We start from the raw sequence: 21,989 nt of genomic DNA, 5'->3' as shown, positions 1-21,989 counted from the left end.
ATGGATGGACAGTGCAATGTTGAGTCAGTTTGATGTAACATAAGTACTGGGAAAGCAAAATTGAGAGTAGAAGTGTGTTATAGGCCTAATGACTCTGATGAGTACAAAGAACAACTGTGCAGAGAAATAGAGGGGAGCAGTAAATTAGATTGTCTTATAATAGGGGATTTTAACTTCCCAGATATTGACTGAAACTTGTGGATTGGTCACTCGCACACTAGCAAGGTTTTTGTGGTTTTATTGGATGATTGTTTTCTACAGCAGCGTCTTTGAGAGGCAACTAGAGGGAGTAATACTCTTGATCTGATTATTAGCAGCAGATGAAGCTAATAATATTATTATTATTATATATAAATGATGAATATTGCTATTGTTCTGATATATATATATATATATCAGAACAATAGCAATATTCCAATCTACATAAATGACCACCTAACAACTTACCTCAAGCAATTGTTTTGGGAAACAGCAATTAGTAAAAACTAACAGTTACAAATTTTTATGGTTGAAACCATAAAGGGGCTTAGAGGGGAACAGGTATCCTGTGTGTTATCAGACACTCAGCCTAAAACACTGATGGATCCAATATCTCTCTATTACAGAAGATTTAGGAGAAGTCCGGTTGGCCTGCCTTCCTAAAATCCACTCATGCACACCTTCTCGATGGTAAGCCCTGTTACGTCACTTAGGTGGCAACGAACGTGTAGAGTGGTTCTCTTCAAGACGCCTGGTCAGCGTGAAGAGGAAAAGACCAAACCCTCCAGCAATGAGAGCGCAACAATACAAATGGCCATCAGTCCCCAGCAGCTTTCACTCTCCCTCTTACGGCAGCGAGAGGATCAGAGTGGAAGCAGAGCGTGCTAAGAATCTCTGGGTACGACCAGGCTGCCATGCACGGAAATTGAACTTGGCCTGTTATAACGTACGATCACTCATCGGTGAAGACAGGATATTAGAGCTGGAAAAGGAATTAGAAAATGTGAATTGGAATATCATCGGTTTGGCTAAAACAAGAAGAAGAAATGAATCACTTATAAGTTTATCAAGTGGAAATCTGCTGTACACCAATGGAAACAGTGAAAGGAGTGAAGGTGGAGTTGAGTTTCTGGTCCATAAAGATTTTAAAAACAACATTTTGGAATTCAAAAGTACATCACCAAGGGTGTCAAGACTAATACTCAAGATTTCTAAGAGGTACAAGCTAAAGATTATAATGATTTATGCACCAACGTTGAGCCATGATGATGAAGAGGTTGAAGAAATGTACACTGAAATTGAGAGTCTTCTAGATGAGCAGAAAACCCACTACACTATTATTATGGGGGACTTCAATGCTAAGGTTGGAAAAAGGCAAAACAGCGCAGAAAGAGGAACTATAGGAAATTTTGGAATTGGTGAAAGAAATAAGAGGTGAAAGACTTGTGGAATTTGCAGAATCTCAAGGAATGTCAGTAAGGAACACTTTTTTCAAGAAAAGGGTGAACAGAAAGTGGACATGGAAGAGTCCAAATGGATTAACAACTAATGAAATCGACTTCATCCTCACTAACAGAAGATATATTGTGACCGATGTTACCGTCCTGAATAAGGTAAATGTTGGAAGTGATCACAGAATGATAAGATGTACACTTGATATAGATGTAGGAAAGGAAAGGAAAAAACTGACTCGAGTAAATAATACAAAGGTCTTTGAGATAACAGAAGAGGAGAAAAAGCAGTATGTACTGGAACTTAAGAACAAGTATGAGCTTCTGCAGACTGCTGAGGACCAAGATATCGACGAGGAATATTACAACTTTTTGAAAGTGATAAAGCCCAAGAAACCTATAGGGAAACAGAAATCCAAAGAAGAAAAAATTAGTCAAGAAACACTTGTCATGATGAACCAAAGACGACAAATGAAGAGCAAGAAAAACACTGACAGGGAGAAAATTGAGTATACTGAGTTATGCAAAGCCATTAGAAAGAGACTCAGAGAGGACATAAGAAGATTTAACACAAGAAAAGTAGAACAAGCATTAAGGGAAAACAAAGGATTTAAATCAGCAGCCATGAGCAGTAATACAGAAAGACAAATGATACTGAAACTGAAGAATAGCGATGGTGTACTTATAAACAGCAGAGAAGGCATAATTCAAATAGCAGAAGACTACTATAGAGAATTATACAAGGAGCGAGGGAATAATACCAGCAGTGGGGAAGATGGATTGCAAAGTAGCAACACATACGACATACCCGATATTCTTCCTGATGAAGTAGAACATGCATTGTAGAAAATGAAGAATCGGAAAGCCCCGGGGGAAGATGAAGTTACTGTAGAGTTGTTAAAATTGGGAGGAAGAGACATAACACAAAAACTGGCAAGGCTCTTCAGAAAGTGCATTAGAAAAGGTGCGATGCCTAAGCAGTGGAATAATGCAATCATAGTTCTGCTGCATAAGAAAGGAGATAAATCAGAAATTGGAAATTATAGACCAATTAGCTTGTTATCCCATATATACAAGTTGTTCACAAGGGTCATTACTAACAGATTAGAAAGAATACTTGATGAGAATCAACCGAAAGAGCAAGCTGGCTTTAGGACAGGATTCTCAACTATGGATCACCTTCACGTAATATCACAGCTAATGGAGAAAGCAAATGAATATAAAACACCATTATGCCTGGCATTTGTGGATTATGAAAAGGCATTTGACTCCATACAGCATAAGGCAATGTTTCGGGCACTGGAAAGACAAGGCATAGATACTCCATATATTATGATTTTGAAGAAAATATATGAGAGTGCTACATCCTTTATTAGACTAGACAAAGACAGTAGCAAATTTAAAATCGAGAAAGGAGTTCGACAAGGAGACACAATATCTCCGAAGCTGTTTACTGCTGCCCTTGAGGAAGCTTTCAGAAGATTAGACTGGTCGCAGAAAGGAGTCAATGTGAACGGAGAGTACCTAAACCATTTACGATTTGCAGATGACATTGTGGTCATAAGCCACGATCCCAAAGAATTAGAGGAAAATCTTAATCAGTTATGCACAGTTAGTAAGGATTTTGGACTAAAGATGAATATGGCTAAAACAAAAGTAATGATGAACAAGTATGCCACGGAAAGGGAAATAATGATTGAAGGAGCAGTAATTGAAAAGGTGGAGTCATATACTTATCTGGGACAAGTTATTAGCTGTAATAATGATAAATGGCTGGAAGTCAAGAGAAGAATAAATTTTGGATGGATAGCATTCAGGAAATATAGTCACATACTGAAGAGCAATATCCTAGTTTGTCTGAAACGTAAAATAATGAATCAATGTATACTCCCCACCATGACTTATGGAAGTGAAACTTGGGCACTCACCAAAAGAATGGAAGAGAAGCTAAGAACTACACAGCGAAGAATGGAACGAATTATATTGGGAATCAGACTGTTAGATAAGAAGAGAAACTCATGGATTAGGCAGCAAACTCAAGTAAAGGACATTCTTATCAAAACTAAAGAACTAAAATGGTCTTGGGCAGGACACATAGCTCGAAGACATGATGACAGATGGACTAAGAAAATAACAGAATGGTACCCAAGAGGAGCTAGAAGAAAACCTGGAAGACAAAGGCAGAGATGGATAGATGAAATTCATGAGTTTTTGAGTAGTAAATGGATGGCCAGTGCTCAAAACAGAAGGAACTGGAAAGTTGCTGGAGAGGCCTTCATCCTGCAGTGGATTGAAAATGGCTGATGATGATGATGATGATGTTGTTGTTGTTGTTTTTGGTTTTTAGGAGCATTAGCAACTAAGGCCATATTGCTCCGGGATATGCGGTGGTCATTCCCTGACCTTTCCGCATCCTCCGTATTTGGTGGTGACGGGCTCGAACCCCGGTCTAATCAAGAAGCGTGTGCTACGCACTGCTGCTCCTTCCCACCTGGCTACGGAGGCGCCAATGATGATTGAAACATAGAAGGGTCTATGTGAAGAAGAATGAATCTTCGAGAGCCATTAGAATTCTGAGTTCAAAGGATCTGCAGTATATAAAATAGATTGTTTAATTGTGAATAATTGTAATTTTCGGAAATCTAGACCTGAGGTGAAATTAAGATATCAGGTATGCTTTTTGAGGAATCACAGACTTTCAATTCAACTTGACATTTTTTTAAATAATCCTAGTATTCAAGCACTTATAATTGATAAAAATCAGTTCTTTATGGTAGCTCTGAATATCAGATCATTAAGAAAAAATTGGTTTAACTTCTTACAATATATATTAATGCAATGAAAGAATATATGGCGAAGGTAAAGAAAGCCTGCACGAGAACGACGAGAAACGTCGGATAACTTACGCGGAAAATTAGTTTGCCGATACGGCACTCTAGCGCTGCTCACTCGGTAAACAGACGGTAGGTGTTAACGGTCTGGAGCAAAGTCGAGAACGATATACTGATTGACAGGTAGGCGTGGCAAACGACGTGCTGATTGGTGCGCGAACACAACACACGATAACATCGGTTTAGTATCACTGTAGCAGCACTAATGGTAACTTGTCCTAATCGTACATGCCCTAACATTTACTGTAACGGTGAAAAAAGATCAGGTTACCTCGACTTGAATCCCATGGGAGCTTGAACCCCTCCCGAAGTGGAGGGGGTAACCTAACCTTTTTTTTCTTTAGAATCAGTCATATTTAGAAATACATTCATAAAAAAAAAAAAAAAATAAATTTTTTTTTTTTTTTTTTTTTTATGACCGTATTTTTATTTTCTTGTTCAATAATATGCCCTAATGGTGAAAATAGGTCAGGTTACCTCCACTTGAATCCCATGGGAGCTTGAACCTCTCCCGAAATGGAGGGGGTAACCTAACCTTTTTTCTTTAGAATCATGAGTGGACTAGCACATAAATTGTTTATTAATAAAATATTAATTTTTTTATTAATGTACTTTTATTTTTAAAGACACTCATGCGGATACACACGTATCATAACGTCAATCAGCACCTTAATAGCTATTCAGTATACTGTATATATAAAGAATCTTTCTTTCTTTTTCTATTATTTCCCAACCTAACGTTTAAGTTTAGGTCGCGAAATACAAGGAAACCTTCTCTTTTATTTCCTAACCTACCATTTAAGCTCAGGTTATGAAATACAACGAAAAACAAAGAAACCTTTTCCTTTTTTCGTAACCAAACCTAAATCAATAATACAGTAAAAGCACTCATCAACTCCAAAAATCTGCTTTTAATATGAGAAAAAAAAAAAAAAAAACACAATGAAGAACATAAAATGAACGGAACGAAACTTTCTCAGAAAAAAAATTCATGAGTACAAATCATACAGTTGGGCCTGAATAGCTATTCGCAATTTGAGTAACAATATTGTGAAAAGTATCTTCATGATTTTTCCCATAAATTTGACGCCACATATATTCATTAATGTGACCCATCAACATATGTTTACAGCTGCCATTTACTCCTTTAGTTACACTTTTTAGTTTCTTCCACTGGGCTTCGATATTATTCGTATGTGCTCCTGTATGTGGATCTACAAAATGTTCCTTGTGTTTCACCGTTAAATGTTTGTACTTCTTTTTTTCTAAGGCCGTAATACGGCTATATGCACGCCATTCATCTGTTATGATGGTAGTATTTTTCTTCACTACTTTTCTAATAATGCGCAAAAGAGTTTTTGCTTTCCGATTTTTTTATCAATTTCATGAAGACGAATTTAGATTCTCTTTCGAACACACCAAACACCCATTTCTTCTTAGCAGTTAAATTTCGTCCTCTGTGATGTTTTGGTTTTACCAGTACAGTTTCGTCTGCTTCTACAATTTTCCCCGATCCACCCAACTTAATGGGTTTTTTTATTAACTGCAATCCGCAAATATCTCTTAGTTTCTTATAAAACTTAATTGCTGTCACTTTCGAAATTTCCAGATGGAATGCTGTCTTAGTTACTGGCGTGCACGTTGACCAAAAGTATATAATGTACATTATCTTTTTCAATGAAACTTTTGTATTTTCCATAAAACTATGTTTCAATAAAGAAACTCGTGAAGAACATTTTTTGCAAAACCACAACTTTCCACATGACTCTGTTCGTGATTCAATTAGTTTAAAATAATCATTGCACTTAAAACAGTACAATTTCGGTCTTATCAATTTAGTTTTCATCAAAAAATCAAGCAACGTTTCATTTTCCTTACAAATTTTTTCCATCTTTAAAAGATTCATCGCTACTATTACCTGTTCACCGTTTATTACAAAACTATTATGCACCGTTCTTTACTGGTAAATACACATCATAATGCCAACCAATGACTACACAGTAGCTTGTCGTCTGTCGCGCCCACCACCAATCATTTCATTGTTTGCCACGCCTACCTGTCAATCAGTATATCGTTCTCGACTTTGCTCCAGTCCGATAACACCTACCGTCTGTTTACCGAGTGAGCAGCGCTAGAGTGCCGTATCGGCAAACTAATTTACCGCGTAAGTTATCCGACGTTTGTCGTCGTTCTCGTGCAGGCTTTCTTTACCCAAGCCGAATATATTTCATGTATAGTCTTAACAGAGGTTAACAAAAAAAGTGATGAAATTTCAAATTATAACATACAGGTTATGACAAGGTCTATATTTTGAGAGATTTGAGATGGGGTGGAGGAATAATAATATACTATAGAACATGCTTTAAGGCAATACAGGCCAACCACTTAACTCAGTCTTGTGAAAACTGCTGTGTCAAATTATCGGGTGATAATCCAGAAAACACATTCATGATTTGTGCATTTTATAGGCCACCATCAGATTCAATAAACAGCTTCCTAATAGAATTAGATAACATAATTTTGCAATGGGATGACATACAGACTGAAAAGACCATACTAGTAGGAGATTTCAATATCAATTTACTAACAGATGAAATGGATAATGTGCTTCTCAGATACTCTGCTATCTTAAACAACTATGGATTTGAACATACCTTATTTGGAATAACTAGGCAACAAAGGATGGAGGGAGATAGAACAGTAAGCTCTTGTTTAGATTACTTTATAACAAACATCAAGTTGAAGTATGCTAATTCATACATACTATTAAATCAACTTTCAGATCACAGAACATGTATACTAATAGTAGATATGTATTCAAAACAACACCCATGTGAAGAAAAAAAATTAACAAATGCTACGAAGAAAAATTATTTATCAACAGGGAAACTGAAACAGAACATAAAAAACTTGTTAATACAAGAGCAAGCATCATACACAACAAATGTAAATGTCTTTTCAAATAAGATAATACAAATGATAAACAATTCGAGGTTTAATATCGAGAGAAAAGTAAACCACTCAGCCCGCAACATAAACACTAGGAGTAGCAGGATCAAGCTTAAGAAACCTTGGATGACTAACGAAATAGAAGAATTAATGGTACAAAGGGATAAATATTTCAGGCAGTATAGAAATTGTTCATCAAAGATAGAACACTATCTCAATTATAAAACACTCAGAAATAAATTGACAGGTATGATAAGAAAACAAAAAAACACTTATTACAATCAACTTTTTATGGATAAGCAGATAACACAAAAGGAAAAATGGAATGTTATAAATAAACCGTTAAGTACAAGGGGAAATCAAATTAAAACACTATTAGAACAGATTGATGGTACAAACAAACAATATGAGGCTGCAAATAGGTTTGCCAAAGCTGTATTAGATCTCAACAGATATAATTTACATTATTGCCAAGCTTCCTTTGCTAAACAAAATAGTCTTCCTCAGATAGTAAACTCTTGTGTAGTCTTAACTCCACAATATACTGAGATTCTTAAGATTATAGAACAGTTAAAGAACAAGAAATCTTATGGACTGGACAGTATTACAGTAACCGAAGTAAAGAGAAACAAAGAGCAGTTCTCTGTCTTGGTGGAGCTAATAGCACAGATATTAGAGTCGGGAAGCTATCCTACAAATTTACTTTCTTTTAAGATAATTCCTCTATATAAAAAGGGACCACCAGATGACTTTTGCAATTACAGATCAATAACAATACAGTCAGTTGTTAATAAGATAATAGAAAATTATATATTTTCCCATACAAGCAAATACTTACATCAATATGGGCTGTTAAACAACTCTCTATTTTCATATCAGAAGGGTAAGAGCACACAGACATTAGAGAACTTACTAGACTCTTTTAAATGGGTTGAGCACGCTGAATTCTGATGGGATTCTTTCACTTGTTCAGACTACTTGTGAAAACTGCGAACCTAAGGGGGCATAAATTCAAATTGAGGAAAGACAGATGTAGAATAGATATGCGGAAATTTGCCTTTAGCCAGCGGGTGGTTAATTGCTGGAACAAACTTCCATCTGTCATTGTGAAAATTGATAGGTTAAATAAATTTAAGGAGGAACTGGACAAACATTTAGAGGGAATTGTTTTGTAAATTTTTTTTTTTTTTTTTTTTTTTTTGGCTGATCCTGCATAAGCTCATACACTTGCTTTCTTGCATCACATGCCACTACTACTACAATTTGTCTGTAATTTTAAAACCATACACTTAATACTAAACACAATTTTTTTCTCTGTAATCAAAAACAGTAATATTTAATAATAAACATAAAAACTTCAATTAGTCTATATTTATGAATCTTAAAATTGATGTTTGTTTTAAAGATTTCACTTTGATATTTCTTAAGTTTCCCCTTAAAACATTCAACGCGTTAAGTCTCATTACTCGCCTCAGTTCCTTCAAAAAAATTGACTAATGTGTCCATTGCACCTTAAGCTTGTGAGATTGTTGGCACTGATTTTGATTCACTTTCAATTGTCATCATATCATCGTCTTTACCATCGTCGTTATCGTCTTTGTTGAGCACAGCATCTACAGTGTCACTCTGTGTAGGAAGACCAGTAAATAAGTTGTTATTGACTCGTACAAATTCATCGATGTTATCTGTATTAAAACCTATAACGTTGTTATGTAGCAACCATTTTGATAATGGTATGTTGTTTTCTTCGTTTCCATCTTCTTCATCTACAGTTGAAATTTCATTTGAATTTAATTTCGATTTCTTGAAGCAATTTGATATGGTTGTTGATGTAACATTGTTTCAACCAACATTCAATAAATTTATAGCATCCAGTATTGATATAGACTCGGTAAGTTTCTGTTCTCTTTGACTGATCAGATGTAGAACTAGAAATCTTTTATAAAATCCTTTCAAACTCTTGATTACACCTATGTCCATTGGTCGGAAAATTGATGTTGCATTGGGTGGCAGAAACACTAGTTTAATGTTGAACAAATTTTGAATCTGGGGATGTGCAGGACAGTTATCAACTAACAATAAAATATTTTTTGTCTTTTTGAATAGCTCCTTATTCCAATCATTTACGTATTGCCGAAAAATATCCAAAGTCATCCAAGCTTTCTTGTTTGCAGTGTTAATCCACAGGAAGTTTCTTTACGTTTTTGAAACACCGAGGTTTTTTTAACAATTTTCTGATAACAAACAGTTTTTTTTATCAGTTTCTGTCATATCTGTGCATATGAGCACTGTCAAGCGAGCCTTTGATTTTTTTCCACCAACCCATTTTTCCCCTTTGAATTTAAATGTATTGTCAGTTGTCAAATTATAAAAAAAAGTCCTGTTTCTTCGGCATTGTAGATGTCTTCGCCATTGAAGTCTTTCCTGATTTCTGCCCAAACACGGTCAATCCGTTCATTTGCCATTATTGGATCTGTAGATCGAGATTCTCCACTAATTTTTGCATAAACAATGTTATGTCAGTTTTTAAATTGATTCAGCCAACCGTTGTTACACACAAAATTGTCACGTCCAAATTGTTTAGCAAATTTTTCCACTTGGGCCTTCAAGATCAGACCATCTATTGTAAATCCAGCACTTCATCAACATTTGTAAAACTTTCTAAATTTTTTTTTTTTTTTGGTAATGTTCTTTTTCTGTGCCAATATGTAAACATCTTTATTCTTCACAATGCCGATACACTTGAAGAGGACAAAGAAAACTTTTTACACACTTCAACATTTTTTGCACCGCATTCTAACTCGCGAATAATTTTGACTTTTTTGCAAATCGGGAGAGACTTTTTTTTTTGTTAGTAGACATGTTTCTGAAGGAAGGGTTCGTTTCTGATTTTACTTTAAAATGATAAAAGTGACCTTTTCATTTTCGTCTCTATTCTAAGAATTGGGTATTTTCGACTACTCAAGCAATTAAGAATGTTTGCATAGTTACCAGAATTTGTTTGGTATATCCATGTAGTATGCTCATTATAACAGTGAGTGATTGTATGGGAATATGTGTAAATTAAAATCATTATGGATTTTTGCTCGTTACAGCCATGATCTCATTATTTCCGTGCATGTTATAATCAAGTTCGACTGTAATTTATTTATTAACGTTTTATGAGTATACAGACTAAAAAGACAAAGTATCAAAGGTTATGTCATTCCCTTTACTAATACACAATGCTGTTATGGACTTACATTTTACACATTCTTTCTGAAATGATGATGTATTTAGTTTGCCAGAACTGATGACAGTGTTTTTTCAGTATATAATTCTTAATAGTGGTCAGTTGCAATAAATTTAATTTTACACATTCTTTCTGAAATGATGATGTATTTAGTTTGCCAGAACTGACGACAGTGTTTTTTCAGTATATAATTCTTAATAGTGGTCAGTTGCAATAAATGACTTATGTTCACTATCCTGCTGATGTTCTAACCATGCCATCATCTCATTAATGTTTTCAACCACTGTGTTAATTTCTGGTGCTTTTCCTTGCACAAGTCATCCACATTATCTTCTGAGTCATTCTCTGTGTTACTGGCGTTCTTTTTGTCAATTGTCTTCCCACTGTCCACAGAGGCTGTGATTTCTTCCTTGACCAGGTATGTGCAACTGGAGCTTCCACATCCACTCAATCCAAGCAGCCAGGTCATTTGCTCTAAGACTGCCACAAAGCACGTTGCAAGCAGCCTTTGCTTCTTGTTCTGAAAATGGTGCCAATTCACAGTTATTAATGGTGATCTTGTCTTTTTTAATACATTTTTTCCAGCAGTTTTCAGTTGCCGTTAAGCTTATTTTCTCCCACGCTAATCCAATATTATATGCAATGTCTTTCAGTGTTTAATGTTTTTAGAAATTCTAGAACTTGAATTTCTGAGTTCACAACACCAGAAAATAGCTCACCATTGATAGTAGGCTTTGAAGACTCGAATAATGTCTTGATCCATGGGCTGAATTAGTGCAATTGTTTTCCTTGGCAGAAATGGGATAAGGTGGGCAGTGATCCAACAGTAACAGAGCCTTTTATTCAAGTGTTCTGGAAAGCAAGTGGCGTCTCACCAATGATACTTATTCACTTTCAATCCTTGAAGCAAAAATATCACTCCTCATCCAAGCATTGGAGCTATTTTATAAATCACAGTTAGAGATTTCATGTTGACATGCTTAAAACACCAGGAACTTTGACTTTTACCGACATACAATGGCTTTAACTTGTGATATACAGTCTTATTTTCACACAGTAACATGGTAATTATCTCATTGTTAGTTTTCATGCCCGCTTTGTTGGGTGCCTTTTTAATGTTCAGTGACATGTCGGGAAGAAGTTTATAGTACAGTGTTGTTTTGTGACAGTTGTAGAGCTGTTCTGTGAATTCACCATCTTAAATCACATTACGCAGAAATTCAGGAAATGGTTCTGCTGCTGATTCATCTACTAGACTAACCTGGGATATCCCACGACGAGCCTTCCATTTCCAAAGCCACCCTTCAGAAGCTTTAAGTGTACCATCATCTTCACCAAATAGCTTATGAAATTTAAGTTCTGTGCTTTCAAAATTACCCCATTTATTAGTACAGTCAGTCCTCGTATAACACGTGTTTACACTACACGAATTCGATCATACACGATATCGTATATTACACGAACCGAATTTGCTTATGCACAATTCACCTTTGTTTTGTCAAGAAATGGCAGTCGAACACGGAATCACCCCAACTGAACGCAACACGATAGGAATGAAGAGAAGATTCTGATAATGTATTTATGTTTTTTATATCAGTGAAGGGGAAACACATTTCACCATAATAAAGTAAAAACCCACATAATTCCAGCTATCGGTATTATCGCAAATGCCATTAGATCGAGTTTACTAGCAGTTTATAACAGATTCCACTAGCAGAAACGCAACTGGAAATTGTTTTATGGTAGTAACCCCCAGAAATGTGCTTTAGTAAAATGTGAGGTGTTAATAGTGTATCTCTGCCTTTACGGTGTTGTTTATTCAGTTGCTACACAGTGCGCAGCTTTTAGCAAACTAGCTTTATTCCCTAAAAATGAGTGAAATACTTAAAAGGTGTGAAAAGGATGCGTCCTAGTGAAGACACTACAGATTCAGAGAGAAAAAGAAAAGCAATATCAATAAACAGTGGCAGACTGGGTCAAAAATTCTTACCCGAGAAAATTTGTAGTGGCGTCACTATGGTTTATGGCCAAAATCACACCGGCCTCTCCGGCCCACCAGGGTTTCCCCGGTAAGGCTTATGGCCAATCCGCCACTGTCGATAGCGAAAAAATATGAAACTGTGATACTCTTTGAGCGAAATGAAAGACCATGTGATATTGCACGTGCTACAGGCCTAAATGAGGCAACGCCAAGAATTAGAAAGAATGCAGAGAAAATAAAAACTTTCATAGCAGGAACAACTCAAAGTGTAATTAAAATCCATTAGATCAAGACAAAAAGTTGGAAGGAATGGAATGGCTGTCATCTGTTTGGATAGAAAATCAAACAAAAAACAAGTTTGTTTACGATGGAAGCAAAAGCATTAGCAGTATTTTATTACGATTATTTATTGTGTTTGGTAATGTTTTAGTTACAAATGTGTGTTCGATCTTGGGTGGTCGGCACCTAACCCTACTTTTCCCATAGGGCCTGTTGTTTATATTGCACGGGGGTTTCTAGGAACACAACTATCGTGCTATATAAGGACTGACTGTACTCCTTCAGTACACTTCTTTAGAAGCCACTTGTATAAGCATTGGTCCACATCACTGTTTTCACGGTCTAGTTTTCATCCTTTGGAGGCCTGTTTCATCTTCTAATGGAGCCTATGAATGAACACAATTTTTCTTCCTCTTTCATCAAACTACAGATTTTCTTCTGGATTTTCACACTTGTGGAATATACTGCATTTTGTTTCGCCACTCTTAACTCTTTTGATAATCTTTAATGTTTCTTCATGTGTAAAATTTTTTCTACGGATTTACTAATTTTGCCATGTATTTATTTGTGATACCCTAGAATTTACCAGTTTTAAGAAAACAAAAATATGCATGAACTTGTCAGTTCATATATATTTTTGTCTAGTTTAGACCTTAGCACTTTTCTATCCTAAGTAGAACTTATAGTCAAAGAAGGGATGTCATATGCTATTGTTTACAGAAATTTACTTTGTAACTAATGTAATGCACTTGATGAATGGTAGCCATATTCCCCTTCAGAGGTAGCTGTTTGTAATTAGCATTCCACTGATATACTCTTTTATTGCATCTCCAGCTGTGGGGAGAAACTGGGTGTCTATAGTAATTAGTCTCTGATGAGTCTTGTTTTTTACAAAAATTACTCTGCAACTGAATATATCGAAGCAAATATACAGCCAGTTTTTAGCCAATTTCCCCTCTTGGAAATACGGCATTAGAATGTCCAGTAAATATGAGTATATATAGTATTCACTTTTTCCAGTATCCAATATGAAATTGAACACACTACTTTATTTCATAATTCATTTTGGGGGATATGATCAACTTTCGGTATATCTGAAATTACACTGTATATCACATAAGGTATTCTTTGAGTTGCATGGTGCATAGGTAAATTTCTTGTTTAAAGATAATAAAGCACTGAAACCTATGTTTGTAGAATTATGTTTATTTTTTAATTGTAAATATGTACATAATGGAGACAAATGTTTTATGATAGCATCATCAGACCTATTAATAGGCACCTGATGAAATAGTGACAGAGTTGAAAATAACATCATCTGACCTATTAATAGGCACCTGATGAAATAGTGACAGAGTTGAAAATAACATCATCTGACCTATTAATAGGCATAAAAAAAATCATCAGAAAACTCACCAAGGCCGCGGAACAGTTAAGCTTCTTAATTAAACAAGTTCTTGAGGCCAAAGTAACCTTTTGTGATGATGATATTGCAAAGACAGCTATCACCTAAGAATTGTTAAAAAAATACCATGAATTGTTTGGCTGCATTATTTATGTTCATATTTCCTATTTGGAAATAAACATAATTATACCAACATAGGTTCGAGCACTTTAAGGCGGAAACACTATTATCACATCACGGGACTCTCGTGATGTCCCTGTTTAGTGTAAACTGCGAAGTCGGTCGGAGAAGAAGCATCACTGTAATGTAGGGTGGCCAGATTAAAAATTTAATCTTGAGGTACTCGTGTTTATGTTTGGGTATTCATTCCTCGTTTAGGGGTACTCGCATTATATCTTAAGAAAACCGAACAATTTTAATAATTACCATTTTATTTCTATATTTTGTTGATTTTTACAAGTTTGTGGAATGCAAAATTAGTCAAATTTTAATAAAATTAACCGAATTATAGTCTGTGCTTTAATTCGTTTAATTCGGAAAATTTTATTGCAAAAGTTCTACACTAAAGGAAACTTTTTATAAATATTAACATCAAATGTTTTACATAATTGTTTACAATACATATTCAATAAACCTGATTTATTTTATCAAAAAGAAAATATTTACCTAGCAATACTTTACATTTGAGCGAATTTTATTTAACAGTTTTTCATTTTTTAGTACATATGCGTAAAATTCTTTGCATGACATATTGTGATTGGTTTTCGGCAACAGTTCTCCTTCAACGTTCTTTAGGTCTAATTTATTTCTATCCTTTTTCCACACGTTAAACCTTGAGCTAAATGCTAGCAAAATGAATTGCCACAGTTCATCCTCCTCTTCAGATTTTGAAGAAGATTTAGAAAATGCATGCGCTTTTCTTATAGCCAAGAAAACAAAAGAGTACGCAATGGATACACGACATAAACTGGAAGAGAACAGAAAGGGGCGAATTCCATCATTTACTGCAGGACTTAGAAGAAGTTGTTGTTATTTGGTTTTTAGGAGCATTAGCAACTAAGGCCATATTGCTCCGGGGATATGCGGTGGTCATTCCCTGACCTTTCCACATCCTCCGTATTTGGTGGTCACGGGCTCGAACCCTGGTCTAATCAAGAAGCGTGTGCTGTGCACTGCTGCTCCTCCCAACCTGACTACGGAGGCCTTAGAAGAAGTTGAAAATCATTTCAAGATGTACTTACGGATGAATAAAGAAGAATTTAATTTCCTGTATAATCCAATTAAGGATGACATTCAGGGGCAAAATACGCAATTTCGAAATTCAATCAGCTTAAGGAAAGTTGAAATACTGCAAGTTTAATTTTGAATAAGGACTTATTCTGTCAAAATACGAAACAAAAATTTTTAATGAAATTTAATTACAACAAAAAACTACTTCTCAACTCTAAAAATGAACTTGTAAGAAATTATGAGTTATGCAAATTGTAATGATCGACTTGTTCGTCCTCTCAATTTGTTAATTGTAATTCTGTTGGTCTGTTTTCCTTCTTTTGCCATTTTTGAGCGTCCCTGTGACTGGACATTTGCGGCGAGGATGCCCAGTAGCTGGTCGAAGTGGAGGGTGCTTTGGAATAGGCACAGGAGCAACGTCTTTGATGTTGTTGTTATTTGTTTTCGGATATTCTTACTTGTGCATACAAAACAGATTATTTACTTCTAATTTAATTTTCTATTATCATTTCCTCTATTTTCCTCTTATCATGCAGTGACGTCTAATGAAATTTCTGTTCGAACAGAAAAATCTGAGCTCCTGACAATGTTATTCGGCCTTGAAGCCCGGCATGTTATCTTGTGAATACAGCCAATGACAACAGTGTGTCTCCAAGCAATAAACTAATTGGTAAATATAGCTCCCCACATTTGACGTTGGACATGTATACAAGTGAAGTCTCGTGAAGTGATAGTAGCGTGTTTCCACCCTTATTATCTTCAAACAGTATATCACCTGTTCACAATATAACACCTTCACTTCCATCATGATGCAAATATGTGGCATGGAATTTTTAATCCATTTCGAGGGGAAACCACCTGACTTTAAGAACTTTTTCTTCCAATTTGACAGAATTAAAACCAGATATTTTTTCAAGAAACCCTCCCTAGCAGCTAACTAATTCACCAATACTGAGATGAAAATCCAGTTATCTTAACTTCTGTTCCGGGTAAAATAATAGAGTCACTGGTTAAAGATGCATTGCAGGATCATCTAGACAAGACTGCAGCAATAATTCAGATGTAGCATGGGTTTGTTAAGGGAAGGTCTTATCTGACAAATTTGATTGGATACTATGATGTGGATACAAAGGAACTGGATGCAAAAAATAATTTTGATATTATATACTTGGATTTCAGGAAAGCTTTTGACATTGTTGCGCATGGAAGACTACTGTACAAATTGGAGCAGAATGGTATTAAGGGTAAGTTGCTACAATGGATAAAAGGGTGGTTGAGTGGGAGAAAACAGTGGTAATCAATGGACACTGCTTCTTGTTGACTAATGGCAGTGTCCTACTGCAACAGGATCTAGAAAATTTGGACAGATGGACTGAGAAGTGGCAACTTAGGGTGATAGAAAATGAAAAAGACCCGGGAGTAATTGTGCAGTCAGATATGAAGTTTTCTGGGCAATACAGACAGGCTGCCAGAGCAGGTCATGGGGTTTTGTCAATGATATATACAGGAACTTTGCTAGCAGGGAAAAGGAGGTGATTATCCCTTTGTATAAGGCAATGGTCGGGCCACAAATTGAGTAGTGCGTACAGGTCTGGAGGCCTCATGACCTGTACTTTTTCTTTTTCCAAAACTGAAGGAGAAAAGATTTCTTGATATCATTGTAATCCAAAACACAGTTTCCTCCCTCTCCCTCCCTCCGGGTTTTACATACAGAGTTTTGGCTAAATATATTAATTAGCAGATTTGATCCACGTGCTTTTTTATACATTATTTTCACTATTATGGTTAGATTTGTATTGGAATTACTGTCCTTTGAATTGTTCCATGTAGGAGGAATGTGAATCATAAGGGATCACTTCTCAGAATGGGGCAAGGTTATTGGTTGATTCATCAAAGTTTGGTACTGTTGGGTTATTCTTCTGATTTTCTTGAATGATATTGACCAGGGAATAAAGGATATAATGTAGAAATTTGCAGATGATATGAAGGTTGGTAGAGTTAGTTAATCATGCCAATGTCCTTCAGAATGATTTGTACGTGCTTCATGGATGATAAACAGAATTTCAGTTAAATTGCAGTGCTGCCAGGTGTGAGATTCTGCATTTGGAAAATAATGAGAATAACTTGTACACTAAGTAGGGGTCTATGAGTGTAAATGTGACTGGTGTTACTACATTGTCAGACTGGTGTTACTATAGCCAGACATAAAGGTTACCATGCAGCATAAGCAGCTGTCTGTGAAGGTACAATCAATGATTTACAATACCTCAGCACCTAGGGAGAAGGAAGTTATAGGGCCATTATACAAGTCAGTGGTGAGTGGACATTGGGAATGTGTTCAGATTTGGAGGTAACATCTAAATAAGAACATTGAGTTCTTTGAAAGGGTCTAAAGACAGGCCACTCATCTCGTGAGAATATTGTGAGTCATTACGGTACAAGTAAACACATGGGTTGTGTTAGGGTAGCTAAGAATAGGAACAGGTGCATGTATACTTGCATGTACACCAATGCTACGAGTTTGGTAAATAAATTTGATGAATTTGAGGTATTGCTCAAAGCATCAAAGGCGGATATTGTTGGGATATCAGAGACGTGGTGTCACACAGATATAAGGAATGCAGAACTGGAATTTGTGAAGTACAACATCTACAGAAAGGATAGACGGGATAGGAAGGGAGGAGGGGCTATGCTATTAGTTAAGAAACATAAAATCCAAGGAAGTGAAGCCAGTCGACATCGCTGGACAGTGCAGTGTTGAGTCAGTTTGGTGTGATATAAGCATTGGGAAATCAAAATTGAGAGTGGGAGTGTGCTACAGGCCTAATGACTCTGATGAGTATAATAAGAAACTGTACAGGGAAATAGAGTGGACCAGTAAATCAGAGAGTCTTATAATGGAGATTTTAATTTCCCAGATATTGACTGGAATTTGTGGGTTGGTCACTCACACACTAGCAAGGCTTTTGTGGATTTATTGGATGATTGTTTTCTACATCAGCATGTTCAGGAGGCAATTAGAGGGAGTAATACTCTTGATTTGATTATCGGTAGTGATTCTTCATGCATTAAGAATCTGCAGATAAAGAAACCACTAGGTGGCAGTGATCAGAGTGTGCTGAAGTGGGATTTACTCAAAGTGGTAACTACCATCAGGGGTAAAGGGAAGTGTTATTGCTTTCGTAAAGGCGACTATGATGGTCTGAGACAGTGTTTAAATTCTATACAGTGGGACCAACTGATGATGTTACCAACAGCAAATTCAAAATGGGAAGCATTCAAAGAACTTATCTTGGAAACTTCTAGGGTTTACATACCAACTAAGAAATATTGTTCAAGGTTTAGGCCTAAATGGATGTCAGATGAACTAATGAGACATATGGCAGAGAAGAAAAATGCATGGGATACATATAAATTAAAATGTGACACAGAAGCCTATGATAGATATAAATTGATCTGTAACCAAGTTACAAAGGAGGTTAGGCAGGCGAAGGCAGATTACGAGAAATCTTTGGCAAGGGATGCAAAGAAAAACAGCAGAGTTCTTTACTTATGTAAACTCTAGAAGGAAGGGGATGAATCAGATTGGTCCACTTGATATCGATGGTTCAACTGTTGATGATCCTGCTCAGGTAGCTAACAAACTAAATGAATATTTTGCATCGACATTCACACATGAGGAGTTATTCAGCGAGGGGAATTCCAGAGGTGTATTCAACTCTGGCAGTAAGCTAGATAATCTTCTAGATAATCTGGCAGTAAGCTAGGTAATAACTGAGAGTAAAGTGGAGGAGAAATTGTTGAAGATAAACACAAGAAAGGCACCTGGAGTGGATGGGATCTATCCAGTTATATTAAAGGAGGCAGCAAAGGAAGTAAGCAAACCCTTAGCCATAATTATGAGAGCTTCCTTGCACTCAGGGGAGGTACCCATAGACTGGAGATGTGCAAACGTGACCCCAATTCACAAATGAGAATCAAAGGCTGACACAAGTAATTATAGACCTGTGAGTTTAACTTCTGTTCCAGGAAAATTGATGGAGGCTCTGGTTAAAGAAGCACTGCAGGATAATCTAGACAAGACTTCAGTTATAGCTCGGACACAGCATGGTTTTGTTAAGGGGGAGTCTTGCCTGACCAATTTGATTGGATACTATGATGCAGTCACAAAAGAACTGGATGCAGGGAATAACTTTGATATTATATACTTGGATCTTAGAAAGGCTTTTGATACTGTTGCACATGGAAGACTGCTGCACAAATTGGAGCAGTGCAGCATTGGAGGCAAATTACAGCTATGGTTAAAGGGATTGTTGAGTGGGAGAAGACAGAGTGGTAATCAATGGACACTGCTCTTCGTGGACTAATGTTATTAGTGGAATCCCTCAGGGTTCAGTGTTGGGTCCATTGTTGTTTTCTGTATTTATAAATAATATTGATGATGGTATATCAAACTTAATGTCCAAGTTTGCAGACGATACACAGTTTGGCAGGGTTGTTAAGGACTACTGACGCTATGCTGCTCCAACAGGATCTGGAAAGGTTGAGCAGATGGGCTGAGAGGTGGCAAATGAAGTTTAACATTGACAAATGTAAAGTACTACACATGGGAAACAGCAACCCCAGAGCAACGTATCAACTCTGTGGTACTACACTGACAGTGGTAGAGAATGAAAAGGACCTGGGGGTAATTGTGCAGGCAGATATGAAGTTCTCTGAGCAGTGCAGATGGGCTGCAAGAGTAGCTCATGGTGTCTTGTCAATGATATGCAGGAATTTTTCTAGCAGGGATAAGGAGGTGATTATTCCCTTGTATAAGGCAATGGTCAGGCCACACCTAGAGTACTGTATACAGGTCTGGAGGCCTCATTTGAAGAAGGATGTAGAGCTGCTGGAACGAGTACAGAGAAGAGCAACAAGATTAGTGAATGGAACAAAGGGTTGCTCTTACGAAGAAAGGCTTAAGTTTTGCAAATTACTGTGTCTGGAGACTAGGCTCCGGCGAGGTGATCTGATAGAGGTGTATAAAGCCTTGAATGGTTTGAGCATTCTCAATGCTGATGGGATTCTTCCTCTTGCTCAGAATAATCACCTGAGAGGGCATAAATTCAAATCGAGGAAAGACAGATGTAGGATAGACGTGCAGATATTTTTCTTTAGCCAGCGGGTAGTTGGTTGGTGGAACAGACTTCCATCTCTTGTTGTGGAAGTTGATAGCCTAAATAAATTTAAGGCTCAGCTGGACAGGTATTTCGAATGAACAGAGGGATGAAGTGGAAGTTTTTTTTTTTTTTGCCTGATGCTGTATAACCTTACTTTCTTGCATCATATGCCTATGCTAATGATAATAACAAAGGGATGCCCATATAATTTATTTACAGAACTCGGAAACTAGGCATCTTGGGGGGGGATGTAAATCTGGCTGAGGTGTATAGTATGTTAGGGTGGGAGTAAAATGAGTGACAGTGGAATTTTTGTGTTGAAATGGGGCACAAGAACCAAGGAGCATAAGGACAGACTACTGCAAAACTACTAACTGAACTTCTGGAAGTTTTTTTCTTTCTTTCTCATAATGCCAATGGCCATTGGAATAAACTGTATTAATGGATGTTTATGGTTAATGTGTTGGCAAAATTTAAAAGATAGTTGGATCAGTATTTTTTGGTGTGGGAAAGAGTGATAAAAGTGAGTAAAGGCTATAAAATTATACAATTTTTTTTTTTTTTTTTTTTTGACATTGAAGCAAAAGTTTCCCTTCCTCTCATTCTGGAAGATTGAAATATAATATGCTGTGAGATCAAGCTGTCCTTTAGCAAATACAAGAACCTTACTTTTGTTGTTGCTCTCATTGCCACTCTTTTGAATACCCTATGCTTTTGTGGGTATGTATTTGTAATAGCCACAAATTGCAGATGATATTTCGTGGCTATTGCAAATTGTAATAGCTACAAAATAGCCACAAAGCCACAAAATAGTTCACGAAGCTCTAATTCTGGAGGACTATAGGGATTCCAAATAATGAATTGCAGTGACATTTTAATAATTATATTTAAATAACATATTAGAATTTAAGCTGTTCAGATATAATTATTAAAATGTCGCTGTAATTCATTATTTGGAATCCCTATAGTCCTCCAGAATTAGAGATTCTTGAACTGTTTGGTGTGTGTGTGTGTGTGTGTGTGTGTGTGTGTGTGTGTGTGTGTGTGTGTGTGTGTGTGTGTGTGTGTGTGTGTGTGTGTGTGTGTGATTCCACCTAAATTCTTGGACCTATTCATCACAGAAAAATTAATACTAAAGATGCTTTTATCAGTTAAGAAATTTATGGTTCTTTTAAACATTTGTTTTTGTAATTACTGTCTGAATTAACAGAGCGATTTGGCAAATGATGATTATTTCTAGCAGGGTATATTTTAATATAAGTAGCTAATATTATCTTCTTTAGTTCTCTTAGATCATTGATTGAAAAACCACCTATTGGAGGAAAGGAACTCATTCCTTTAACTGGGGCACAATTATCAGGATTCAGATTGCATCCAGGACCTGTAAGTGCGATTTTGTTTTCATAATTGTAGGTTAAATGTTTGTTACA

The 21,989-nt window shown here is 36.3% G+C and overlaps 1 protein-coding gene across 1 annotated transcript in view; it reads left to right on the top strand.

Annotated features, from left to right (window-relative positions):
• The window catches only part of MED19 (mediator complex subunit 19), a 93,676-nt gene that overhangs the window by 25,893 nt on the left and 45,794 nt on the right, over positions 1-21,989 (top strand). Inside the window, exon 3 of the mRNA XM_090373621.1 lies at positions 21,843-21,942. Within this exon, the coding sequence (XP_090229747.1) occupies positions 21,843-21,942 (100 nt within the window). The remainder of the gene's footprint in view (positions 1-21,842; positions 21,943-21,989) is intronic.

Source organism: Mastigoproctus giganteus, chromosome 5 (genome assembly GCF_048544385.1).
Source record: "Mastigoproctus giganteus isolate SK-2022 chromosome 5, ASM4854438v1, whole genome shotgun sequence".
Classification (NCBI taxonomy): Eukaryota; Metazoa; Arthropoda; class Arachnida; order Uropygi; family Thelyphonidae; genus Mastigoproctus; species Mastigoproctus giganteus.
The sequence above is the reverse complement of the archived record's forward strand: the minus strand, read 5'-3'. Positions and strand labels throughout refer to the sequence as shown.